Here is a 27,916-nt window from a genome sequence, read left to right as displayed (position 1 = left end):
CAGGCATTATGTCATTTCCTCTGATTTCTTTCAAATCCATCTAATTTATTTAAATCTTTTATTTTATTCCATCCTGTAGTTCTCTGTGTTATAGCAGAAGAGAGTCGATTACCATTTTCTGAAACCACTTTACAATGCTACCAAGCCTGTGAGAGAAATATTATAAGGAAACTGACAATCATGTTTAGTTAAGTGGCAGATCCAAGATTTAAACCCAGTTTTGTCGGACACCAAAGCCCCCTTCTTTCCTTTTAATACTGCATGGGCTCTCAAAATTGGAATTACTTGGTTAAATAAATGGTTCTTGCCAAGAAGATTAAAGTACTTTTAAAAACTGCCATTAGTAATGATGAAGAGTTCCAGCTTAACTACACTTTTACCAGTATTTGGTTTATTAAAGGTGAAAACATCAAATACACTGTCCTAATTAGTTGGTGTTGATCATCACCAGCAAGGGCAGCGGTACCCGTTATCACTCCTACTTCTCTCTCTCTGCTTCCATGCGCTGATGCTGCGTGTGGTGGGGCCACCCTAGGGCACAGTGTGCGGCAAATGACAAATGAGACAGGATCACAATCCAGGCCTACTTGGAAAATAAATGACTACTTACTACCCGAGATCAATGAAGGAAAAAGTAAATTTACTAAAATATTTCTTTATTTGTTAAGGTCAATGTCATTTCTTGAATTCCAGCTAGCATCAAATAACAGGAAAAAACACTTGACAAAATGTTATCCAATTGAAATTAACAGTGGATAGAAAACCCTTTTAAACTTTAAAAGGAATATATTAAACGGGCAACATACAGGTCTAAAAAACTGCAAGTGGTGATTTTACATTAGATCTTATAAATAAAAAAATCCCCCATATAATCGTTTACTATCTCCCTGCAATAAGCACATGGACAGGAAAAGATAATCACATCTTAATATTCACAACTGTTACTTAAGTTCTTTACAAAATTGTATCTCTGCAACGCATAGGGTCAGGCAATCCCTTATTCAAGTAATTTGTTCTCCCTAAGTTATCAAAAAAGTACAATTGTCTGAGATAAAATGTCACAAAAATCGCAATCAGGAAAGCAAAATGCTTTAGCAGGCAGACTTTGAGATGGGGAGTTTTCATGGCCTGACCATGATCTGATGATTTTGTAAGTTTAAAAGCCATCAACCAAAGTACCAAGAGCTACAGGCAACAATCTGGGTTTAGTCTGGTTGTTAACAAACCAAGAGTTTTAGTAAGAAGAACATTAATTGTAAGAATAAACACATCAGTACACATTTGCTAATGTCATCGAAAATGAAAATGGTATATTCAGCTTTAAACCAACAAAACAAAATAGTTGTTTTTCCCACTCCCCATCTTAGTGGTTCTCACACTAGTGTGCTCAGAATCACCTGGTGCTTGTTGAAAAGTGATATTCTGAAGTCCCGCCCCTGAATTTTGATTCAGGTGGTTTGGAATGGAGGCCTGGAATCTGTATGCTTCACAAGCACACCATGACCCACGGACCACACTTTGAGAAACACTGATGTCCCTTTAATACATAACAAAACATTGTTTATTGTTTGTGGCTTCTTACTAAAGTTTCAAGCTGAATAAAACATTCAAACAATTAGAACACAAACAGGTACATTAAAAAAAAGTATTAGCCGTTATGTCATTGGATTTCTTTCTAAAAGTGGTATCACAGCAACAATGACTTACACTAAAATTTTAAAATCAATTTTGTTTTAATCCAAGGCACCTGTAAAATACTTGCTGGTGTGAGAGAAGGTAACAAATTTAATTACACAAAATAGTACAGAAATGAAAGAATCCTGGCAGTGATAGATTTTTCCACAGAGCAAACTTTTTTTTCAGAAATGAGCTACTTAATGATTTTGAGGAAAATAAACAGAATTTCAAATAAAATGATGAACAGCCTGCGTGAACTGCTTTACTGAGTGATCTTCAAGTAAATTAAATTACTAAGTAAAAAAGAAAAAGATTCACACATTTTCGTAATAGCTCTCTCCACCTGACTTAGTAATGGTCAGCACCATTCCTCTCGAACTGTCGTCTGTTCTGTCCACCGCACACATACGTCTGGTGTCCCCTTAGTCCGTTCAGGCACACAAGACCATGGAGTTTATAACACTGGATATTTTGCAGCCTTTTATCTCAAGAGGACTTCCCAACTTTCACAGCCCACAACTTAATATTCTTCTGAAGGTTTTTTTTTTTCTCCCACAGATTAAGAGCAAATTCTCTGATGATGTCTCTGGAACATGAATTTCAAAATGTGAATACCACAAAGGAGAAACACCAGAGAAGCATTTTCTCTGTTAAAGTGACTGAAGTAGAGTGAGTAAGTCATTAGAATATTCGTATTCAGCATTCCAGGATAAACACTAATATAAATTATAAAGCAATGCTGGGACTGTTTGCGTACACAGTACGAAGTAGGTGCTGCTATAATGCAGAGTGCCTCAGAGTCTCTGTATAGATTTTAGGCCGTTAGCCCAATCTGTCAATGACATTTGAGAACAAATTTATGAAGATTTGGAAGAATGAAATGGTACTGTTTTATATAACAGTATAACTTATTTTGGATTCTATGACAAATGAAAGATAACTATTTAGCTAAAAGAGGTAAAAGAGTATTTTGAAGTCAGCAAAAACATAGGTCTACATCAGCTGTGAAAACAACATGAAGTCTGCATTTTAAAATGTCCTTTACAGACTGATTCTATAACACCTAGGACAACTATGTACAAAGACTACAACCACCCTTTCCAGTCTGACATTTCAAGGTTAAGCTTCCTAATAAGTGCTTCACAATATCCTTAGTTCTGGCATTAAAAAAAAAAGAAAGAAAGAAATCAGAAGTATTAATTCTATTTTTCAAATTTTGTCTCCAAACGTCTTAACACTGCTTCTACTCCAGCCTCCTTGATTTAAACGACACCAGATTGTATGGAGTGATGTAAACCAAAATGCAGTGGTAGATTTTTTGGTGAACTTAAAATCTCCTCAGGACATGCAGTCTGAGCTGAATTTACATACTATACAAAATGGGAGAAATAAGTTCCTTAAATTACAAACATAAATCCAAAAATTATTTTCATACTATGGAACTGATACTGTTGGCATGGAGACATTCACGAATATGAGCAGTCATGAACTGAGCACATTACCAGGCAGAACCATAAAAACCATTATGAAAGGAACATTTTCACCTTAATGGTTTTTCAGGCAAAGAGCAGCTATTAATTTTCCCCCAAAATTTCCTTTAAAAGTGAAATGTATCATTGATAATCAGAGGGAAAGATACTTCAACATTCTGAAGCCTATTATCTAGATCCTAAAGCTCTCAGACAAAATATTTTTTGATTTCAAAGGGAATTGTATTAGATAAAAGGACTGCTGGACTGGGTCTTAGAGTAGGAAACTCTGACCTCTAAAAAAAGACTCTGGTTAAAAATGATGGGGAGCTCTAAGTTAGACCACATAGTTTGGGGGGCAGGAGGGCAAGTGTATTTATGTTAAGTAAAGAAACGTCCAACACTGGAGACTTAGGGGTAACTTTCACATCTCGGGGTTGCCCCTTGTTTCTATTATTTACTGTCTTATTTATCAATATTCTGTTCAGTGGCTGTATTCTACTGGCCAGAAATTCACTGAAATTTAAATAGATTTATGTACTATGCACAAATTTACATGTGGTTGTCTTTGTTTTAAGGTTTATTCTTACTGCAAATCAATGTTTAAACATTTTATACAAAATTTAATAATTTAGACTATGAAGCAATTTAAATACTTAAATTCCCTCAAAAAGACATTCTGTACATACATACATGATGTACACATATGAAAATGGTGGTCAAAAGAATTTTTTGGCAGCTGCTTCTTGCTGAGTCCTAAGGAAAAAGAGAAAGAAAAAAAATCTGCAAGTTCTATATATTTTACTTCAGAAAGAAACAGGAATGCTTAGAATTGAAATATACAGTGCCTTTCGAAGTATAAAATGCATTAAGATAAGCATACTTTCTATACATGCACTCCCACGTGACTGAAATAGACTAGAAATAATACTTGCTTTGTGTTAAACCGATTTTTAAAAGTACTGAAAGTTGTTACACATATAGGTTACTTTGAATATTTAAAATTAAACAAATACAGAAAAACGTTGAGCCAAATTTTAGACTTACCTATACATGATATAACCAATGAATAACACCGTTTGTATCACTACAAATATAACGAAGTGCATCGTAGATAAGCATGATGGAAACGGTGGCAGTTCCGGGCATTTTGGTCTTTCATTTGATGGCTATAAGGCAAAGAACTTGTACAATTAGTCAAAGTGGTATTTTAGAAAAAGAAATAAATGTGAAACCTTTATTAAATTCATGGTTAACTACATAAACTCAAGATTTTCATTTATTTGTCCCATAAATATCTTCCACCCGCTTAACTTTTTACCCTTTTTTTTTTTTTAAATAAAGATTACTTATTTACTTTTTTGGTAAACTCTATGCCCAACGTGGGGCTCAAACTCACAGCCCCGAGATCAAGATTCGCGTGTTATGCTGACTGAGCCCGCCAGACACCCCCGACCTTCCTGAGAGTAGCTGACACTGGATGCCTCCACCTTCACGCTCCAGGCACGAACACACTGCCATCTGGCTCGAATCTTCAGCACAATGATGATGATTTTTTGTGTTCCTGATGGTCACAGACCACGAATTCCCTGAACACACCCAGTTTATACTTGCTGTACTACAGTGATTATTAATAGTATCCCCTTTATTCTCAAAAGTGTTCTGGTTCCGTCATGGTCACCCCACCAATGAACTGCCTGACAAATATAATGGCTTTTTCTTAGCCCTCATCCTCCCACCTCCTAGCAGCCAACATTACCAATTAGTATTTTGAAAAATGTTTCTTTTCCTATTTCCATGGGTATTCTTTCTATTTTAAGGGGGTAATTAAATACCAGGGACAAAGATTTAATCAAGGTATCCAGACAGAACAGCTTCTCGGATTGGTTGTTCTCAGCGTGTTTCCATCCGTGGGACAACGCCCTGCAGTACACACACCTCCCACAGCTGTGTCACAGGCCCAAACCGGCAGAGAATAACCGCAAACAGAACTCGGGATAGACCACAGTGCTTTGGATGACAGGTAATGGTCATTAAGAAAACTCTTAACTCATATTTGAAAAATACGAATATCCAAGACATACATAAAAATATAGATTTGGCAGTATCCGAAAATACAAAGGAGACAAGATTACATGTTAAAGACCTAAGTACTTCCCTTCTACCACTTACTAGTTAATGACCTCTGGAAAGTTATTTAACAACATATTAACTTTCTTTCCTAAAGGATAACAGATATTTTTAAAAAACTTTTGAAGATATAAAGCTCCACATAACCTATAAGGTACTAGGACTTCTGGGAAGGTAGACTGGGTAATATGGACCAACCACCTAGCAGAAGACAACTAGCAGAGCTAGAAACAAATCCAATCTAAAACAAACAACACCTGTCTGAAGGCAAAGGCAGTGAACAAAATGGCAAGAAATGATGGGATCAGCATTTGGGGGGGGGGTTCGGGGGGGAAGGCCAAAGAAAGACAAGTTCAAACCCATGGATCAGAGAAGAAATTGAAATGGAAATTAGAAAGGGCCCCAGGGTGGTTCAGTCAGTTGAGCGTGGGACTCTTGGTTTTGGCTCATGATCTCAGGGTTGTGGGATCGAGCCCCGTGGCAGGCAGAACTCAGGCTGGCTAAAGATTTTCCAAATTTAATGACAATTATAAACTCACAGAACCAAGATATTAAACCCCAAGCAGATGAAAAAGGAAACAAAAGCAAAGCACATCATAATCAAACTGTTGAAAATCAGTATCAGAGAGAAAATCTTAAAAGTAGAGAAAAAAGACACATTAGGTACAGAGAAACAAAAGACTGATTTCTCATGAGAAATGATAAACTATGATACAGTCACATAATGGGGTTCATGCAGCTGTAAGAGGAATAAGAAGTATCTGCATACCACGATGGCCACCCTGGTAAGTGAAAGAAAGTAGAGAGAAGATAAATATGTATAGTCTGCTACTATCTGTAAAAATATAGTTTCTGTTTATACTAAGAAAAGCAAGAAACAGTGGACAGAGAAACTATAGTCCCCTCAGATTGCTCCCCAATAAGGAAGAAATAAAAAGCACAAGTGTAAAAGTTAGCCTTCTTTGAATCTATCTTACTCTGTAGATGTGAGAAACCATCTGAGCTTTAGTCTAGATACAAATTTACAGGAAATTTACATTGAGTATAATTATCCATAGAGTTGGGTTCATAATTCCAACCTGTTACTTATTTCCCATTTCCTCAATCTGTCCCCAGTCTTTTAGAGCTATTCGATATAGTCCTGCAAGAACAGCCTTGAGCATACCGGGTTTTGTTTTTTTTTTTTAAGGTTTATTTATTTGAGAGAGAAGGAGGAGAGAGAGAGAGCACACACGGGAGTCAGGAGAGGAACAGAGGGAGAGAATCCTCAAGCAGACTCCCCACTGAGCACGGAGCCCGATGTGGGGCTTCATCCCACAACCCCGAGATCGTGACCTGAGCTAAAATCAAGAGCCAGATGCTTAACCAGCTGAGCCACACAGGTGCCTCTAGGTATCTGGGTTTTTTTTTTTGCCAGTGTATCTGTAAAAAATGCTAGGTTCAATAGGCAAATGAGTGTGTATTTTTACTATACATTGTTAAATTCTCCTTCCTAAGGGTTGTGCCATCTTGTACGCCCTCTAGCAATGTGTTTTCCTCTAGCCTTGGCAAGGGAGTATGTTGTCAGACTTTGGCTTTTCGTCAAACAGGTGTGGTATCACAGGAGAGTTTTATTTTTCATTTCTCTTGTTATTTAAGTAGCTTCAGCATCTTTTCACATATGGTACAAGCTTTTCCCACGAACACTGTTCATTTCTCTAGCACATTTTTGGTTGGGTTGCTCCACAGCAAATTTTCAGTGTTGGTCATTTCAAGGAGATTGGACTGGAAAGGGAAGAGGCAAATGCTACAAGCTTTTGTGAATTTTTTTCTTTTTAAAGATTTTATTTATTTATTTGACAGAGAGACACAGCGAGAGCAGGAACACAAGCAGGGGGAGTGGGAGAGGGAGAAGCAGGCTTCCCGCTGAGCAGGGAGCCTGATGCGGGGCTCGATCCCAGGACCCTGGGATCATGACCTGAGCCGAAGGCAGACTCTTAATGACTGAGCCACCCAGAAGCCCCACATTTGTGAATTTTATAAGGGCTTTGGAAGCCAGTAAATAAGTTAAGTAAAATTTAAAACTGAAAAACTTAAAAGTACCACAGGTCTGTCATCTAATATTGTCTCTTATGCATATTTAACTTTGAAAACATGTTACCTATCTTTAATATTTATGGCCAATCTCTAAAAAAGTAGATGGGGCTTATACTTAAAAAAAAAAAAGGCCTGATAAACTAAACCAAAATCAAAACCAAACAAAAAAAACTTTTAAAAAAGTGAACCAAGTAAGAGAGGAAAAGTTGCTGGAAAAAGAAGAATCTTGCTTAAAGAAAGAGGCTACCAATCATCCAGTGTCAGACCTACGCTTCCTCAGAGCCCAGACAGAGAAGTGGGAGCTACCCAGCGTCTGTCTCAGTAAAGGGTCAAGAGATGTTCACCTTTTTTTTGGAAAGATTTTATTTATTTATTTAATTTATTTATTTGGCAGAGAGAGAGAGCAGGAGAGCACAAGCAGTGGGAGCGGCAGAGGGAGAGGGAGAAACAGGCCCCCTGTCGAGCAGGGAGCCCGATGCGGGGCTCGATCCCAGGACGCTTAACCAACTGAGCCACCCAGGTGCCCCTAGATGTTCACCTTTTTAAAACTGTTTAAAGATATCATTACTGATAACAAGAGCCATTTTTTTTTTTAAAGAAAATTTACAGAAAGAATCTAGCAAAAAGTCTGAGACTGTGACAGCTCCAATGATAGGAATAGCAATGTATTTTTTAAAAATTCTATTCAATAGGGTATGGAGGGGCGCCTGGGTGGCTCAGTCGTTAGCGTCTGCCTTCGGCTCAGGTCGTGATCCCAGGGTCCTGGGATTGAGTCCCACGTCGGGCTCCTTGCTCAGCGGGGAGTCTGCTTCTCCCTCTCCCTCTGCCCCTCCCCCCTCTCAAATAAATAAATAAAATCTTTTTTTTTTTTTAAAGGTTTTATTTATTTATTTGACAGAGAGAGACACAGTGAGAGAGGGAACACAAGCAGGGGGAGTGGGAGAGGCAGAAGCAGGCTTCCTGCTGAGCAGAGAGCCCGATGCGGGGCTTGATCCCAGGACCCTGGGATCATGACCTGAGCCGAAGGCAGACGCTTAACGACTGAGCCACCCAGGCGCCCAAACAAATAAAATCTTTAAAAAAAATTCTATTCAATAGGGTATGGAAACATGGAACATAAAGACATTTGGATCATATGGAATAATTCTACCTTGAATATTAAAAATGAACATTAGGATTAAGTTAAAAGTTATAATATTTTCAGTAGAATATGTGTTCTTCCTTTTCTAAGGAAGACTGATGATGATAAAAGTAGAAGGCAAGAGCTTACCATGTTTCGCTGCACTAAGTTGTCTATGTCCCGCTTCACGATGTGAAGGTGCTCTTTGATGTCGTTGAAGTGCTGGGTTGACTCATAAACTCCCCCTGCAGATCCAGGATGCTGTATGCCACTGACCAGCCTGACAGTTTCACTCATGGAATTCCTGAAACAGAAAATCCCTTTAGACAAGGGAGTTGCTAGAAAAATGATTTTTTTCAGTCGCACATTTCAAAAGGTTAGATATACTTCTAAGCCCATTATATTAGATTAAAAAAAAATCAATATTTAGAAATATTGAATTGTATTCAGGATTGGAAAACAATTTATAAAACTACAGTTTATGGGGCGTCTGGGTGGCTCAGTCGGTTAAGCGTCTGCCTTCGGCTCAGGTCACGATCCCGGGGTCCTGGGATCGAGTCCTACGTCAGGCTCCCTCTGTCTCTGCCCTTGCTCATGCTCCCTCTCTCTCAAATATATATATATTCCATATATATAAATAAATAAATAAATGAATGAATGAATGAATGAATGAATGGAGAGGGAACTTTAGAGTGAGAGTGTCACTCTTCACCCTCTCAGGAAATAATGGATTCAGGTTATGGCCGTGACTGCCACGAAAATTTGGAGGGGCTGAAGGGGGTACTTCATAATGAACAGTGCAGGCCGACAACATCCAGTTATTAATAACTGTTGCAACTGGGTGATGGAGTATGAGGGATGGCTTTTATGCTCAATTTCTTTGTATGTTTGAAAATGTTTAATGAAAATAAAAATTGGCCAGGCATCTGGTATGCTAGAAATAGCACCTGAAAGTGAGGAGATAATGAAACTACTTCTGACTGTTTTCATATTGGGACCTTTTATCAGTCAGGGGCCTTTTTTTCTTTATCCGTAAACTGAAGGGAATTGTACTACACGCTTTTGCTAAAAAAAATTCTATGATTCTCTAAGGAGATGAAAATCCACAGACACAAACCACCTATTCCACAAAACGCAAATATTTCCTTTCTCTTTACAGTTTTTTTCTGAAGCCTAATCCAGAAGGAAAAAAGCTCTAGAGGATAAATTTAGAAATCTGAGCTCAGTTTTTACCTTAACTTATGGTATGCATGACATTCGTTCTCAATTAGTAAGTGGGAGTTTATGAGGATTGCTAACTACTCTAAATAAGTGCTTTCATGGGTAATACAGCCAGATGCCTAGGATTTACTAACCACTAATTGAATCTTAAGAAGAACTTCTAGTACCACTATTACGTGTAATAAGCAAAGCCCAAGATTATCTAGAATATACTACCATTCATGTAAGAAAGAAGGGGATCTAAGAAAATACATATGCAGAAAAAGTACAAGAAACCAGAAATGAATGGGATAGGTTAGCAACGGGGGGTGGGTGGGAAAAGGCTAGAAAGGGGGGAAATGGAAATGAGGTGGTAGTGTTGAAGAGGGAGTGACACTTCGGTGAACACATAAATTTCGACTCAGAACCTCTCGGAACCATCGTATTCATGGAACCTTCATATACCCCAAATATACACAATTAAAATCAACCAGGATGTAGGAAGAATACAAATGCTAACAAAGAACCTAACTCTTATGAATGCATATCATAACGGTACTGAAGAGAGTGGGGAGAGAACTGAACTAAATAGCTGTCTGGAAAATAGTGTCTATATTACAAATTATAAGGTTAGACGCAAAAGGATCTTTATATAAATCCATCAGTAAATACGTTTCTCACGGGGATATGAGTTAACAATTTGAAACCACTTTATGGGTACATTATGTGCACACTAAAATAAGTAAGTACATTACAGATAATAAAAACCAGGCTTCTCCCTCCTGGAGAAAGAATTTTCAAAGAAGGAAAGAAGGAGGGGAAAATCAACCCTATAATGTGCAGCCTAGTCTAGTCCAACCAGAATCCAAAATGTCTGGATAATCTCAGGGTCTTTTTAATACAAATGAGAGTGATGGGTACAAAAATAAAGATATGTGTGCATATGTGGGTTAGTAAACATTTATATATTCCCTAGCTCTGTCCACTGAGAGAGCCTAGGAGCAGTAGAACCACAGAGGGAGTGAGCACACCTACTGCCCAGATCTTGGGTTTCTAAATACCTTTCTTCAATAAAAGGAACCAGGGCTCACTGGAGAAGTGGTTGATTCTAGAGCCGGGGCAGAGAAAATACAAAATGAGCCTGAAACACGGTGTAGCACCAAAAAGTAAAGAAATGGTTTAAAGAAAAGACGGGAGCTTGTTGAAAGAACACAGAAGCCAACCTGGAGGAGTTCTTAATTACCAGAGCGGAACAATTTGAGCAGTAAATAATGATAGTATGGGATTGTAACCCACAGAATACATATCCATGAGCCTGTATGACATAAATAATTGATTAAATAAATAAATGGGGCAGAAGAGAGCCGGTCCTTACAGAATTCCAATAAATACATGGGAAGGAATGATGAAAAGAGAAAAAAAAAAAAACCCAGCTTTTGGGAAATACCTCATTCTTGTTTCAGGCAAAATGTCAATGGATGCTACAATTAGCAAGCAAAAGTTTAAACCGAAACAGGATATTTATATCTTTACATAGTCTCAAAGTACCTTTTCCAAAATATAATTAAGCATCAAGGGAAAGACAGTAACTTTAAAGTACAGAAAGCAGGAAGAAGCCACCATAACCAAGTGATCCCAGCCAACGTGAACAGAAATAAGACATACTGACATCATGAACATGATACAGTGTTGTATTCTTGTCAAAAATGCAATCATGAGTAAACACCAGACAGACCCAAATCGAGAGACAGTGGACCAAATAACTGCTCAATGCAGAAACTGTCATGGTCATGAAAGACAAGAGAAGATGAACTATTTCATACTGCAGAAATCTAAAGAGATAGAACTAAATGCAATGTGTGTTGCTGGATAGGATCATGGAACAGAAAGAAGGGCATGCATGGAAAATGGGTGAAATCTGGATAAGATCATTAGTTAATAGTACTGTACCGCTGTTTATTTCTTGGCTCTGACAACTGTGCTATGGTTATGTAAGTTGTGAACATTAGGGGAAGATGGAAAGGAATATATGGAAATTGTACTATTTTTGCAATGTCTGAAGTCTAAAATCAGATCAAAATAAAGATTTTTTAAAATCATGTCACATGATCCAGTCTATTTCTGAAAGAATTTTTTTTTTTAAAGATTTTATTTATTTATTTGACAAAGAGAGCAAGAGAGCAAAAGCAGGGGGAGCAGCAGAGGCAGATGCAGAGGGAGAAGCAGGCTCCCCGCAGAGCAGAGAGCCTGACGCTGGGCTCGATCCCAGGACCCTGGGATTATGACCTGAGCCGAAGGCAGATGCTTCACTGACTGAGCCACCCAGGTGCCCCTATTTCTGAAAGAATTTAACTATTCACTTAGGATCATATTTTAATCATGAGTTCACAACTTAAAGATTTTAAAAAATGCGAGACAGTAAAAGTGAAAGGAAGTACCAATTTGCAGTTACAAGTGGGGCTGCCTTTCATCTCTAGGTGTGGATATTATTACCTTGTGTTTATTAACCTAATACTGTTTAATTTTCCAGTGCTAAAGAACTCACCTTGACATTCTTGTTTGTCAAGGGTTGTACTGGTTGGTGCAATGCTCTAAAAAGTTAGCTTATAAAATGTAACACTTTGGCTGTTTCTCTACTCTAGGCATTGAAAGCTGTTAATTATCTGCATAAGTGAACACTTTTTAGAAACTTATCAAAGTTCCAAGGACACGGTAGCTCCTCTCTGTTCCAACCCTGTCCAGTCTCTCTTAATGGAATGGAAGAGAGGTGGTCATACATAGCATATTTCCTTGAAAATGGTTTCATTCCATCAAAAAGAAGTTCCTGCATCAGGCATGCTTGTATTACAGTTCTACAATGCTATGCATGCTTACCCTTCTAGGATTTTTCACAGAATTGTTATATATTACACATATTCTTTTTATTTTAGAAATATATGAATACTTCTGGCTGTCAAGTAGCTGTGACAAATGTATTTTTTTTAAATATGCTAAAGCATTTTTTTCTCCTCTGGCTTAGAACAATTCAAACATTTAGGACTACTGGCAGTTTCTGAGTATCAAAGGTTCCTGTATTTTCCACTCCCTGATTTATAATATGAATCTAGAATGTGATTCTTACCCTCATGGGGAATTCTTACAATAATAATGTGCTTGCACAGAGGGAGAGAGAAGCCATGAATTTTGGGTAAGTGTATCACCTAACACTTGGACATGACTTCTGTAGACTTACTTCATTTCATTTACTTGTCTCAGGATCTCGTGCTGAGTGTTCACAACAGTATCCAGCTCTTGTTGGGTGATCTGGAGGAAAACAGAAGAACCCAGTTCTGTAGGAACATATGGCGGAGTAGCCTCTCTTTCCTCCATGCGTCCTCCTCCATCAGAGGCTGCCTAAGGCACACATGCTTATTTGCAAAGCTTACCTGTCCCTGCTGCCCTGGGACTCCTGACCCTCTTTTAGCGATCTCCTCTGTCAAGGAAGAGACGTATCTCCTCTGTTCATCAAGAATCATATCTAACTGTCGGTTCAGCTGCTTGATTTCAAGATGGATACGATTCTGTCCTTCAAAGATTTGTCTCAGCTCGCGGTCTCCTACACTCTCAAATATTTCATCCGCTGAAATGGAAATTGCATATTAAAATGATCAAAATCACCAACACATGTAGTTTTTGAAATACCATAAGTGACTGAGGTATCAACATATACTAAAATTAGAACATCACCAATATGATCTACTCCAGTGGTATGATCTCCTCAATAGGGTACATGCAGATAATCAATTCAATCATGACAACATTACTATTTGTTTTTTGCCATGTCTGGTGGCTGAACACCTATTCTAAATTAGTTCCGAATTTTTTTCACCTAAAAATAATATTCTTTCAAATATACTATACGACTCTATTTATATGAAAAGGCAAAACTAATCTATGTTACTAAAAATCCGGAATAGTGGGTGCCTCTGTGGAGGGAGGCTGACTTGAAAGAGGCATGAAGGAACATCTTGGGGTGATAAAAATATTCTATGTATTGACCTGAGTGATGATTAAGTGGGTATACAAATTTGTCAGAATTCATCAAACTACGCTTTTAAAATTTGTGCCTTTCACTTAGGTAATAAATTTAACAATGGAGTTGCGAACAGCTGATTTCCCTTTTAAAGCTGATTGTGCTGGAAATTATTTCATTCAAACACTTACTACAATAAGCTTCAGGATATACTCACAAATCATATGTGATATTTAAAACAAATCCAAGAAGAGAATTAAATTTATTTTTCATTTTTATCTTCATTAAGTCTGATTTATATTATTGATCATTTAGAGAATCACAGGGAGTACAAAAGCGAGCTATGGGCCATATTAAATACAACTTTGACCACCTGTGCGGGTGGGAACAATCCAGATAAAAGTTAGCAGATAATATAAAGCCACTCTGCTTGGACTTCCTGTGTTTTATTTTTGGCACACAGCACACTTAAGTTCAACACTGGCTTAGACTAATTATTTTACAATTTGCAAATTTTCAAGTCTAGAGTTCTGCTGAGCAGTAAGGGGAGGAGAGCTAGAGAATCATTTCATATTACTTTCACAAGAATTTTGACATTTTTCCAGTATTATCTCTATATTAATAAGGTAATGTGTGCCACTCAAAAGAAAGACATAGACTTTAGATGATTTTATTCCACAAATATTTACTGAGTCTCAACTACTAGGTCAGCATTGGGTTCTTGGTGTTTTTTAGGTGTCGGGGGGCAGGGCAGTCAACAGGAAAACAGAATCCCTGTCCTCACAGAGCCTGCACTTCAGGGGATCACTGTTCATCCCCATCACCCAGTACCACCCACTGCACGCTTTCCTAAGCCACGCCCTTACTGGTAGAAACATCAACCTCCAAGCCTTGTGATGGCAGAAGATTTGCTTATAGATTGCTTCTGGAAACGACTTGGATATGCCAGACAAGAGCTCAAGGATGGGGTGAATGCCTGTGCCACAACCCTGTGCAGCTCTGAGCACAGCTTCCTCCAACTCACCAGGATGCCCCTGAAGGTCAGGGTGGCCCTTCTGGAATTCCTCCTTTTTTTTATCCAATTCTTGTTGAAAGTGCTCAAATTCTTCCTGATACTTTTCTTTTTCTTTTTCTGAAATTTCTTTATCTGGGGTAGGCTTTTTTGGAATTTAGGAATAGATCATTAAAAAAAATTAAAAAGATAAAAATTAAAAAATTATAAACCTTAATATACTTTTTTCCCCTTCATTTGAACTACTCAACCACTAGTTGAAAGGTTAACATAAAAATGTTATTTATTTAAATCAAAACCATTTTACTCTTGCTACTAATAATTACAACAAAACAATAACATTAGCAACTACCATTTATTGAATTCACTGTCCTATTTAATGCTCATGACACCACGAGGTGGCCAGTCCCAATGTCTCAGTTTTACCAGTGAAGAAACGGAGTGGTACAGAGGTTAAGTCACTTTTACAAGATCAAATAGCAATAACAGGCAGAAATAAGACCCAAATCTAAGTTGGGCTTCCCAAGTTTTCAGCTACAGGGAGATACCAATAAACTGAAAATAAACTTTTTGGAAAAAAAAAAAAGTGTATACTTACCAGCTCTTTCCCAGGCTCAGTCAATTGGAAAGTCAGAAAAGAAAGGACATCATGGTCATCTACAAATTAACAAAAAAAAAAAATCTGAAAAAGTTCCATAACAGATTTTTATGATTGTGAAGTTACTTTAGAGAGATCTATTGCTTTAAAAATAATCAATATGAAAAATAAAAATCAGCTCTCATCTGATAAAGGCAATGGTGCTCTGTGAGCTTAGAGATAAAAATTCACCAGAAAGATGTACATCAGAGATAAACTAAAATTCACTTTCTTTTATCCTAAACCAGAATATTTAACAGTGTTTAACATATAACAGATGTTTAATAAATAAGGGGAAAAAGGATAATAATAAATAAGGGATAAGGGAATAAACAAACGAGGGGTCAAAACAAGCCCAAACTCCTAAATCTGACACCAAGATCTTGCCATATTTTCCCACAAATCTCCTTCACAGGCTGTGTCCCAGCCAAAGGAGACAAAATCCTGTCCTTCATGTACTTCCGTTCCTGTCTCCCAACCCTTCTTACGGTACTTACAGTACTTGCCTTACTTTCTTGTTATAAACCTGACATTGCCCCGTGCCGGCTTACGGGACGGTCCTGACTTGTCCACGTTGTCCTGGCATTACTGACAGCATCTTCTTTTATTCTCAAAACATTCCAATTTAGATAATATGACCACCCTATCTATACATCATTCATATCTGTTTCCCTCACACAGCAGATATGAACAATTTTACTTTATTTAAAATCATATTTTAAAAATCAAATTAATTTCAGGCTGCTTAAGCTGAAAACGGACTTAGCAGATCAAACCTCATAATGCTGACCTAAAATACCAATCCTGGCTAGTCACGTCTGCAGAGCAAGAGCAATTAATTCCAACTGGCAACCTCTATGCTTTCTTCCCACTATTGCGGAGACTGAGATACGCAGCCAGATGAGAGAGAAAATTGTAACACTTGGTCCAAGTGTGTAAGCTATGTAACTTTTCAGGAGAAGATGTACAGTGTGATAGAGCACTGGACCCAGGAGTCAGAAATCCAAACCAAGTCCTGCCTTGGTTTGGCCATTACTGGCCATGTAATATTTATAATGTACTTTAATCCAAGATTTGGCAAGCTTAACTAAAAATAAGTAAAACGATCTATCCTCTCTCTCCCTCCCTGTGATGTTGTAAGGAACAATTATATAATTGAAAATAATAAAAAATTATACAAAACGTACCATGTAAACACAAGATGATATATATTTTTTATTTTTTATTTTTATTTTTATTTATTTATTTATTTTTAAAGATTTTATTTATCTGACAGAGAGAGACACAGTGAGAGAGGGAACACAAGCAGGGGGAGTGGGAGAGGGAGAAGCAGGCTTCCCGCCGAGCAGGGAGCCCAATGAGGGGCTCGATCCCAGGAGCCTGGGACCATGACCTGAGCCGAAGGCAGAAGCTTAACAACTGAGCCACCCAGGCGCCCCGATATATATTTTTTTAAACACAAGATGGTATTAACGTCGAACAAGAAGTTCATTTATCACCAAATGTGGGGCAAAAATGGTAAATATATCTTGTTAAAACTTTAGTCCCCAATAATATTTCCTCAGGCTACCAAATTCATTTAAATGTGCCGTGACAACTGTCAGGATCCTAAACCACTTGGCAATTAACCCATTATAGCCTTGACTTTAATGTCGACCACCAGTTGTAGGCAGCCCCAGCCAACTGTATACCTACAGAATATCAGAAGAAAATGAGCAGATTCAAGATACCAAAAGACCAGCTCTGCAGACTCTGTAAAGGTTACAACTCATCTTAAAAGGTTAAAAGTAGGGCGCCTGGGTGGCTCAGATGGTTAAGCGTCTGCCTTCGGCTCAGGTCATGGTCCCAGGGTCCTGGGATCGAGCCCCGCATCGGGCTCTCTGCTCAGCGGGGAGCCTGCTTCTCCCTCTGCCTCTCTTTCTCTCTATCTCTTATGAATAAATAATTAAAATCTTTAAAAAAAAAAAAAGGTTAAAAGTAAGTAAGTCTACATTCTCCAAACAGACTATTCCCAATGAAACTCAATACATGAACTTTTAATATTAAAAGATAGCAAGATTTACCTGCAAGACCTCCAGTTGCAGCAGATATTCCAAAATGCCCTTGAGGAGGGATAACCATATTGTCCACTCTGGCGCAAAATTCATAGTCATTTTTATCTGGTGTGAAGCCATTATTGATCATTACCTAAAAAAAGACATACTGCAGCTACAGCTTTTACAAGACATTACAAAATGAATTTCAAATAGTCAACTTATGACTAACTGATCTTTATACTTGGTCTACTAACCGTCAAAAAGCTATCAGTTTTCTCTCACTATTATAAAGGGTAATCCCGTCCATGAAATAACCTCACTTATTTAGCATCATTAAATAAGATATTTCACTTTAAAGTTTTTATCCTACAATGTGTCAAAGGCTTAAAGAGAAACATTTGATAATGTTCCACGAAACGCTTTCTAAAACAGAAGACTCAGGGAACCACGATGACTTCCTTTGAATGGTTCATACAGAAGAGGGACCAGACTCGTTCTGAAACCCCAGTGTCAGAGCTCAAACGAATAGGATGAATTTACAGTTTTTACCACAGCTAGCTGAGAATTAAAGATATTAAACAGATTGCTGTGCAAGGAGTAAGCTTCTCTTCATTCAGTTGGGGAGGGGGTGTGACTGGACAGTGGTAAGTTAGCAGAGAGACAACAGAAGTGACAGAAGTCATATTGATACAAAGGCAGAAAATGAAAAAACTAAAAGGACACCTAAGTTTCTTCTCTGCAGAATGTATTTTTGAAATAATAACCCAAAATGTCTTAAAAAAAAAAAAAATCCTGGAACCCCAAGGCAGCAGAGGAACCCAGCAGACACAGGTACTCTTCCCTGACCCCAGTTCAGCAGTGGCCCAGCCTTTCACTTCCCACAACCCAACGTAATGGTGGCTGAGCCAGAGGGGAAGCCAGACGAGAGATGTGGCACCAGAGCGGGCACTTCTATGATTACTTACAGATGCAACTATCACTCGTCAGTGACTGTTAGGATTTAGTCACACAGGTCAAATGATATAGTACACTGTCCACATTTTTGGCAAGAGAGTAAGACATCTGTCAATATGAAGGGTAAATCTCTATGTAACACAGGATGGAAACACGTGAACTACTACCATTCTTTAAAAAAAATTTTTTTTTTTTAAGTAGGCTCCATGTCCAGAGTGGAGCCTGATGCGGGGCTTGAACTCACGACCCTGAGATCAAGACCTGAGCTGAGATCAAGAGTCAGACGCTTAACCGACTGAGCCACCTAGACGCCCCTACTACCAATTTTTTCAAACGACCTGCCATTTAGTTAGCTAACATTAATATTCTGTTCCCTCTGATCAGTAATGCTCCGATTTCAGTTTACATCATTTATGAATGGTTCTCCTCCACAGTGTTTTAAATCAGAATCAACAATCAGTAAGACATTTGTCTTTGAGAGATAAAACACAAAAGGTATTAAGTTAATCACACCCTAATTCTAACACTAAAAATTTTCAACCATTCCAATACTTTTTCCTTGAACCTGAACAAACTGAAAATCCATTAGGAGTCTTTACTGCCTAGTACTAATTCTTTTATTTTTTTAAAGATTTTATTTATTCGACAGAGAGAGAGTGAGAGAACACACAAGCAGGGGGAGCGGCAGGCAGAGGGAGAGGGAGAAGCAGACTCCCTGCTGAGCAGGGAGCCCAATGAGGGGCTGCATCCCAGGACCCCAGGATCATGACCTGAGCCGAAGGCAGACGCTTAACCGACTGAGCCACCCAGGCATCCCAGGATATACCCACTTTAAGTACTACCCTGAACTCAATTTGTCTATATAACTAAACTCATTACCAACTCTCAACCTTCCCACTCCTCACTCAAACTCAAAAATGTGCTGCTTCTTGGCTTAGTTGTACAACTGGCCAGAAATCCAGGAACTATCTTTGACTCCCCCACTGCACTCACCGTCATCCCCAAGCACAGTCTCTCCCTCCTAATCACCTCTCCTCCCTTCTTTCCTCTCCCCTGGCTCAGACCGCAAGTGGAGTCTTGCACGGAAGATGGCTCTCGGTTCAAATCACAGTTGTGTTACTTATGTGGTATGATACTAAGTTACTTAAAATGTCCCATATCCCATTTCCCCGTGTGTAAGATGGGGATGCCTGCCCCATAGGGCTATTGGAAAAAATAAGTGAGAAACTGCACTTAAAGTACAGAGCACCGGGCATGGCCCATTACGTGTAGAGTCTCCTTTCACAAATACCATTATAAGAACACTGCTGCCTAAGTCATCTACCCAAACTACAAATAGGATCATTTCACTTTCCTGCTTAAAACTTTCAACAGTTCCTTATAGGATAAACTACCCGAGGCCTGCGTGACTTGCCACCACCAACCTTTCAACCCCACTCCCCAGTCTCCTCTATCCTCCAGCCATTCCAAATCATGTGCCTTTCCCAAATCTTTCACCAGTCCCTGTGCCTGTTTTCTCTACCTTGAATATGCATCCCATCCCGGAAATCTCCACTTCCCCTTCCTGGTGCAGCTCAGCTCTGAGAAACTGTTCCTGACCTTCCCCATGCCCACTTGCAGTTACAAGATTCTAACCCCTTGATTCCTTAATGGTATGTGTGCTGTGACACGTCTCCCACCTAGCACAGTAATGTTACACAAGTGTCTCCCCTCCACTAGACTACAAGTTCTTTGGAGAAAATGACCTTTCTCTTACTCAGATTCGTAGCTGGATGGCTCGGATATGTGTGTAATGTGTGGCATCTAGCAAGTAGGATGCTCAAACATGTACTGACTGAATGCAAACCTATGGGAAAGGTTTTACAACACATGACCACTTAGGCCAAGCTCTGAAGCCACTTCCGTTCTCTCTTAGTAACGCTGAGTACATAAACCAATATCCAAATTTACATGCCTTTAATTTCTATCAAAGATTCAGAATGAGAAGTCCTACCAGAATATTTTTCATCTGAGTATCTCTAAGTGCGTGTTACTTACCATCAGTGTTTTCTGGTAATACGTAATCTTTGCGCGGACAGGATAGGGTTTATTACGAAAGTCTCTCTGGCAACTTGCTAAAGCTTGATTAATACCATCACTGTAGTACGAAGAAAGGGAAAACAAACAAAAAATGTAAGAAAGCTTCTCAATATCTGAAAACTCACTATTTAAAATGATCAGCGTCCAGAAAGATAAAATAATATCAAGTTATGACAGTCTTGGGATATTTGAAGTTACTTATTCAGAAGACACAAAGTTTTTTGTGTTTTTTTTTAAATTTTATTATGTTAGTCACCATACAAGACATCATTAGTTTTTGATGTAATGTTCCATGATTCATTGTTTTCATATAACACCCAGTGCTCCTTGCAGTACGTGCCCTCCTTAATACCCATCACCGGGCTAACCCATCCCCCCACCCCCCTCCCCTCTAAAACCCTCAGTTTGTTTCTCAGAGTCCATAGTCTCTCATGGTTCATCTCTCCCTCCAATTTCCCCCCCTTCATTTTTCCCTTCCTTCTCCTAATGTCCTCCATGCTATTCCTTATGTTCCACAAATAAGTGAAACCATATGATAATTGACTTTCTCTGCTTGACTTATTTCGCTTAGCATAATCTCCTCCAGTCCCATCCATGTTGATGTAAAAGTTGGGTATTCATCCTTTCTGATGGCTGAATAATATTCCATTGTATATATGGACCACATCTTTTTTATCCATTCATCTCTTGAAGGGCATCTTGGCTCTTTCCACACTTTGGCTATTGCGGACATTGCTGCTATGAACATTGGGGTGCATATGGCCCTTCTTTTCACTACATCTGTGTCTTTGGGGTAAATACCCAGTAGTGCAATTGCTGGGTCTCAGGGTAGCTCTATTTTTAATTTTCTGAGGCACCTCCACAGTGTTTTCCCAAGTGGCTGTACCAACTTGCATTCCCACCAACAGTGTAAGAGGGTTCCTCTTTCTCCACAACCTCTCCAACATTTGTTGTTTCTTGCCTTGTCAATTTTTGCCACTCTAACTGGTGTAAGGTGGTATCTCAGTGTGGTTTTGATTTGAATTTCCCTGATGGTTAATGATGATGAACATTTTTTCATGTGTCTGTTTGCCATTTGTATGCAGAAGACACAAAGTTAATGCACAAGTTTTCTGTGATTCCTGTCAGAACTCGTGGATAACGTCAGAAGCCAAAGCTACCATGTGCCGACAGCAAGAGGAAAGTTCTACTCCTCTACCTGAGAGAAGGACAAAATAGTCCTTTACGTCAGGGCAGAATCGAAATACATATGCAGCTTTTAAAAATGCAGATGCCTAGATTCCACCCCAAGTCAACTGAAGCAGACTCACAAGGAGGTTGGCCTTGGCACCTCTGGTTTAAATAGCTCCCACAGGTGGTCATGACAAACTAGGAGGATTAAAAATCACGAAGGTAGGAAACAGTAAACGGAAATGCAGATGAGTAATTTTTCTTACAGCTCACTGATTGGCTCAAAGGTAATTCCTCCCAAAACAAACATGTAAAAATAAAAAATGTACATACCTAATTCATACACATTATAAATATACCAGACACTTAGAAATTTTGTAGCCTATTGAGAATCTTTAAATAAAGCAACACGAAGCATGAGTAAGGTGGTGTACAGTGCTCAGCCATTAGTTTGGTCAAGGGTTTCAACTTTATTTTTGAAAGATAAAGATGAAAGAAACATGATTAATGGCATCACCAAGAACGAGGAACATTTTATAAATCTTTCAAAGTATTATGTAATTTTAGGTTCAATAAAAGAACTCTTTTTTATGTTTGAAATCTGAGGTGGTCCACAGAATGAACTTTAAAACAGGACCAAATTAAAATAAGACCTTTCTACCAAGTCACAAAATACATCTCAAGAAAAACAATAATCTTATTTCATCCGAAAAATATTCAAATTTGAAACAATATATTTTACAAGGTTTCCAAAAAGAAGCTGCAATCAAATAATATAAAAAGCACACACTTACTTTTGATGGTCATAATGGGTTTGTCCATTGTTGCCTATAATTACTATAGCAGGATTATTTTTCTAAAAATAAAAAGAATGTATTTGTTTTAAAGTCCTTAGGTCAAAGAATTCTAGATCATTCTAGAAGTCCTATAAAGTCTCTTACATCTCTCAAATTCTAGGACTCAAAATTTTAAAATAATAGAAAAGATTTCCACTTATTTAGAAAAAATTAGTAAACTCTTATAATCATTCAAAAACAATCTTTTTTTTTTTTTTTAAAGATTTTATTTATTTGAGAGAGAGAGAATGAGAGAGAGCGAGCACATGAGAGGGGGGAGGGTCAGAGGGAGAAGCAGACTCCCCGCCGAGCAGGGAGCCCGATGCGGGACTTGATCCAGGGACTCCAGGATCATGACCTGAGCCGAAGGCAGTCGCCTAACCAACTGAGCCACCCAGGTGCCCTCAAAAACAGTCTCTTAACACCTCAATAAAGACTGATGATGTGCCCTGTGTGAATAATCAACTACAACACATATTTGAGGACTCACTATGTGGGACCCAAGGGAGATTAGTAACAGAAGGACTAATACACCTCAGCATTCAAGGAGTTATTAAGTTCTCCTTTAAATTGCTAATAATGACCTGTGACAATCAGCAGAGAAACTACCAGCTGAAACAAAGATCATCAATCTTAAGGCTGCTAATGCAGCACAAGTTAATGTTACTAAATCGCAAGTACATTTTGTTCTGAACTGTTTTAGGCTCTCTTAACGACATCATCAGAGATACTGGCGGATCAAAAAGAGGGATTAACATATGAAAAGGTATTAATATGTGAGCTAGTAGTAGTAATGCATAGGGTATTTTCTTGAAAACAGACTATAATACTAAACAATGCCGGTTTCACTGCCTACCTCTAAATGACTCAGGCTTACGCATCAAAATTACTAAGCACATTCGGGCACCGGGGAGGGAGGTCACTGCAAAGTTCTACAGAGTTAGAACTCCATTACGACCTCAAGTTGGTGTATGACAAATCAGGAGCGAAGAGCTTAAATTTCTAAAATCTCAGTTATATAAAGACTAATCATCATACTTAGAATATAGTTTGGGGATTTCTCAAACTACTAACCTGACAAAAGTGTTAAATAAGCAATATTTCTCATACCCTAACTTTAGTTAGCAGATATGTGCAAGTAGGTAATAGTCCTGACAACAAATATACCTTTCCGTCATTGTCGAAAGAATCAAAGAATATTCCAACACCATTCCACATATCAGCTGATCCAAACACAGGACCCTCCAAGCCTTGATTTTCTGTATACCAAACTGCCTGTAAATATAACAAGGGACATTTAGAGGCTAGTGGTATATGCATAGATATACATTTTCTAAGTTAAAGAAGTTATCATACCAGGCCATCAGCTCCAATTCGACCTCTTCCAGTCACTCGAAATGTCACCTCAACTTCCCAGTTCTCAAAGGCTGCTTTTGTCTTTGTCCACACCGATCCTCTTTGGCTTTTTAAAGATGGTGCTATTCGAATTTGATCTGAACTTGGAATAGCATCTAGAACAAAAATCAGGGAAGAAGAGCTTTAAGTTATAATTAGGTAAAACTCAAGGAACCATCACCAAACTGTTTCATATGTCTATAGAGATCTAATTTTAACTCGGTAACCTGTACAATAATTTTGTTAGGAAAAAATTACATGTTGACAGTTTTAACTTTAAAACTTTAGAGCTTTTGGGGCACCTGAATGGCTCAGTCAGTTAAGCGTCTGCCTTCGGCTCAGGTCATGATCCCAGAGTCCCGGGATCAAGCCCCGGGTCCGGCTCCCTGCTCAGCGGAGAGCCTGCTTCTCCCTCTGCCCCTCATGCCCCTTGTGCTCTCTCTCTCTCTCAAATAAATAAAATCTTTTTAAAAAAATAAAAAAAATAGTAAAAAATAAATATTTAAAAGTAATAAGATAAAATAAAATTTTAGAGCTTTCTAACAGCCTTCCCGTCCCCATCTTTTGAATAGTGAAATATTTCTGGGCGAAATAAAATTAATGCTGCAATACATTAAAAATTCAAGGGGCAGGAGGGAGGAAATTATGGCTTGAAGAGCAAATCAACTATTTGATTCCCATTATATTCTCTTTCAAGTACCTCAAAAACTTGCATATTATTTTTTTAAAACTGTGAACTATTTTACCAGTTTACAAATGTTAGAAAGCTCAAACAGTGTGAAAAGAACATACCACTAGGAATCAAGAGACTTATTCCTAGTCTCAGTTCAGCTGTGTGACTTTGAGCAAATAATTCTTACTGTCTTGGGTTCACCATATGTTCACCTGTAAAATGAAGGGGCTGGGCTCAATCACTTCCACAAACACCCCAAAATTTATATGCAAAATTTTGTGCACATATATTCTTCTAGGGAGAGGGTCAACTAAATTTCAAGTCAATAAACAGTTCTTTAGCTTCAGCAGATTCTCAAGGAGAATTGTGATCCCCAAAATGGTGGTTTGCATCTTCAAGCTAGGTTCAAATCCCAGCTCCACCACTTACTAGCTGTTTGATTATAGGCAAGTTATTCCATTTCTCTAATAACCTCATAGGCATATAATGCACAGAAGTACTTCAGTAAGTGTTAGCTAGTCTTGTTATAGAACTAGGTATTATTAAAGCAGCTATCAGGCCTAAGTTTGAACAATTCTAACACATCCTCTCAGGTATTAACCAGTTCTGACATCCATTCTGGGAAATAACTGTATTATGTCTTTACAGCTAGGAAAAACTGACAAAAGACAAGTTGACGTACTTTAGTAAGATCAGTCACTGTCACCATCACTTTCAAGCACTTAAAAGGTTGGGGCAAGCCTCATGGAAAGAGTAGTGGACACAGAATCAGAAGACCTGGATATGAGTTGTAGTCTCCTGACCTATGCAACCTTTTCCAAGAATCTTAACCTTTCTGAGCAGCAGTTTTTTCATCTCTAAGACAGAAAACACCTGCCTTGCCTACAAATGATCAAATCAGAAATGCAGGCGAAAGAGCTCTGAGAGCTACAAAGGGTTACAAATTGCTGTGATCATTTTTGTGCCCTATGAACCCAGGATGTGTACTAACAGTACAAAAGGACATTAGAGTTAAGAAAAGAAACACCATCGATTTGATCTTCATTTGGGGATGAATGTAATGGGCCATGTTTAAACTAAATCTCAAATTTCTCTATTTAAAAAAATTGCTCTAAATAATGGATCTCAGGGTAAAATGAGATGGGAAAAAGTGATCAATGGAGTTAAGAAAACAGTGAGACTGTAAAAGTTAGTGATAATGAAAGCAAGGGGTATTCACAGCGGGGATTCCCAGAGTCAGTATGCAGAAAAGTCATGACTAAAACACTAATCCCTTTATTTCAAATTCAGTCTAGTCATACAACTTTAATTCACCCAGGGACACGACCTGACATTTTTGCAGCAGACAAGCTTAGTTGGGTATAGGCTCTGTAAAGAAAGTCAAGGTAGCTAATTTGAGTAGCTGATAAACATTCTTAATTGGCTGATGTATGTGGTATAATAAGTGTGAAAGACAGAAGAACAAGCAGGCAAGGGAGAGATGCAGAAGTGAAAAAGTGTGAGCAAATTCATCACCACTACTGAAAACTTCATCATCACTCCAAAACAAAAACCAAAAACCCTCAAAACTTGTGTTTGGTACACCTGCAGATCTTTGTATGTTAGGAACAATGTTACCTTGATAACAAAAGCCCAGCAATATATCCTTGATGAGTGGGCACATAGCAAATGCCTGCTGAATAACAAAGTAACTGCACTCTATTGCAAATACTTAATGACTTGGTCATTAAGTCAAATTGAAATTTTATACTTTCAAGTTATACATTAATTTCAGTGAAATGGTCCTTCCTAAAAGTGTGTTTCCTACTCAGTAATTACTTTCTAGAAATGGAGTATTTTGTTTCAAGCACTTGACATTCTAAAACGATGTATACAAACCTTATATAAGTGACTGTTTAATTACCCAGTGATGGAACTCAAAATGCCAGAACTTCTCACCCCGTAAAAAGGCATTTGTCACTTGTTTCAAAGGGTGCATCTGATGGTCACTGAACAGAGCTTACAGCATGCCAAGTGTTACGGCTGATTCCTTAGTCAGCAGTGACACATCATCACTAGAAAGTACAGATACGTTTTCTTTCACATATGTAAATGTCTAGCAAGGCTCTCTTATCTACTAACAGTGACACACAGAGTGAATAAAACATGGAGCAGATTACTTTCAATTTTCAAAAAAGCTAAATACAACTTTTAAGAGGCTGTATATGTAATGTTAGTTTAATATATCAAGTGCAGAAACAATACAAAAAAATATATCCCTTTTACTAAATAAAGGGATGAGTGGGACTCTCGTTACATAATGTGTTAATACAACTGAAAAGATCAAAGACCACACCAAGTCACTGGAAGAGGCAAATTCAAGGTGTAGTAGTTCCAATAGCGTAACAATGTCCTCGGACATAAAAAGACTTAAAAACGACTCTAAAATCAACATATGCCAGCCATCTCTGGAGTCATCAGGGGGTACGAACTGGAGCATTAACCATTGCTTGCACCGGAGAAAAGACAGCAGGGGAGGACCTAGGAACAGCGGGAAAGGAGGTAGGGAAGCTGCTTGAACAGGTCTCAGGTTGGGATGGCCGGGGGTGGGGCTGCGGGACGTTCGCGTAGAGACGTGGCGTTAGGGTGAAACGCGATGCTTAGAAGAGAGTTTGAGTGCTTGTAAGTGTAGGAAAGTAACAAAACACCTCCAGACTGAACGGAAAGAACGGACGAAATCAAAGAAAGGAGGACTGGAGGCCGAGGGGTGGACAGAATGGGGAGAAGAGTCGGGCGCAGGCGGAGAGAGCCCTGCGGACCAGAGCCGACCTGCAGGAGGGGCTGCTGAGAAGGGTCCACCGCGCCAGTGGTGTGCAGCAGGGACAGGGTAGAGAGGAGACGCAAGGCGGGGAGGAGACCCTGGCCCCCCGCCCTCTTTCCCGGCTTACTCCCCGCGTGGGCCCAGAAGGGCACTGTCCCGTCGCTCTGCACCAGGTGCGGTCCCTTGAAGCTGTATTTGTACTCGAAACGGCGGTGTGGCGACGCGGCTGCGGTGCCCGCGGCACCAGCGGCCGCAGGGTCGCCTCCCATGCCGTCGCTCCCGGCGAAGCGACTAAGCGACAGCAGCACGGCGCAGAAAAGCGGCTGAACTCTGGCCTGGGGACCCCGTTGCCTGGATCCCGCCATCTTGGATTCTGGGAAGCGGAGGCCGGCGGGAGGAGGAGGGGCGCGGGAGCTGCGGACGGCCAACAGGGCGCTCGCTGATTGGCGGAGCCCGAGAGACCCCGAGGGCAAGGGTGAGCCCCGCCCCCGGACTCCGCGAGCCTGGCGGCGGACTAGGAGCATCAGTGGGCGGGGCCCCGCGGGAGGGGGCGGGGCCTGGAGGCGGCACAGTCCGCGAGCTCCTCCCGTCCTCTTTGGGGCGGGAAAAGGTCTCCAATATTCCCTTCCCACGTGACTGG

At 39.2% G+C, this 27,916-nt stretch overlaps 1 protein-coding gene across 2 annotated transcripts; it reads right to left on the bottom strand.

The window, feature by feature from the left end:
* Positions 1-639: 639 nt before the first annotated feature.
* Positions 640-27,685, bottom strand: LMAN1 (lectin, mannose binding 1). 2 transcript variants are annotated; one of them, XM_036101768.2, is made up of 14 exons: positions 27,404-27,685; positions 23,765-23,919; positions 23,576-23,683; positions 22,367-22,428; positions 20,361-20,460; positions 17,397-17,520; positions 15,295-15,353; positions 14,709-14,841; positions 13,098-13,291; positions 12,905-12,975; positions 8,623-8,776; positions 4,194-4,315; positions 3,840-3,902; positions 640-2,263 (listed from the first exon to the last, which is right to left on the bottom strand). In XM_036101768.2, exons 1-13 carry the CDS (start codon positions 27,639-27,641, stop codon positions 3,866-3,868), a joined length of 1,557 nt encoding a protein of 518 aa, XP_035957661.1. In that variant the 5' UTR covers positions 27,642-27,685; the 3' UTR covers positions 640-2,263; positions 3,840-3,865. The 2 variants fall into 2 exon arrangements, with proteins under 2 accessions (XP_035957661.1, XP_035957660.1); XM_036101767.2 differs by having other exon boundaries at positions 640-3,902; positions 27,404-27,684.
* Positions 27,686-27,916: the final 231 nt, after the last annotated feature.

Source organism: Halichoerus grypus, chromosome 13, assembly GCF_964656455.1.
Source record: "Halichoerus grypus chromosome 13, mHalGry1.hap1.1, whole genome shotgun sequence".
Taxonomy (NCBI): domain Eukaryota; kingdom Metazoa; phylum Chordata; class Mammalia; order Carnivora; family Phocidae; genus Halichoerus; species Halichoerus grypus.
Note: the sequence above shows the minus strand (reverse complement) of the source record. Positions and strands in the feature narration are given on the sequence as shown.

Excerpts from the sequence above, each read along its gene's own strand:
- LMAN1 (XM_036101768.2), bottom strand. The coding sequence starts at position 27,641 with ATGGCGGGATCCAGGCAACGGGGTCCCCAGGCCAGAGTTCAGCCGCTT. Across the intron at positions 14,842-15,294 it reads CTGAGCCTGGGAAAGAGCTG|CCTACCCCAGATAAAGAAAT; the intron begins GTAAGTATACAC and ends ATTCCAAAAAAG. Across the intron at positions 8,777-12,904 it reads AGACAAGTAAATGAAATGAA|GAATTCCATGAGTGAAACTG; the intron begins GTAAGTCTACAG and ends TTTCTGTTTCAG.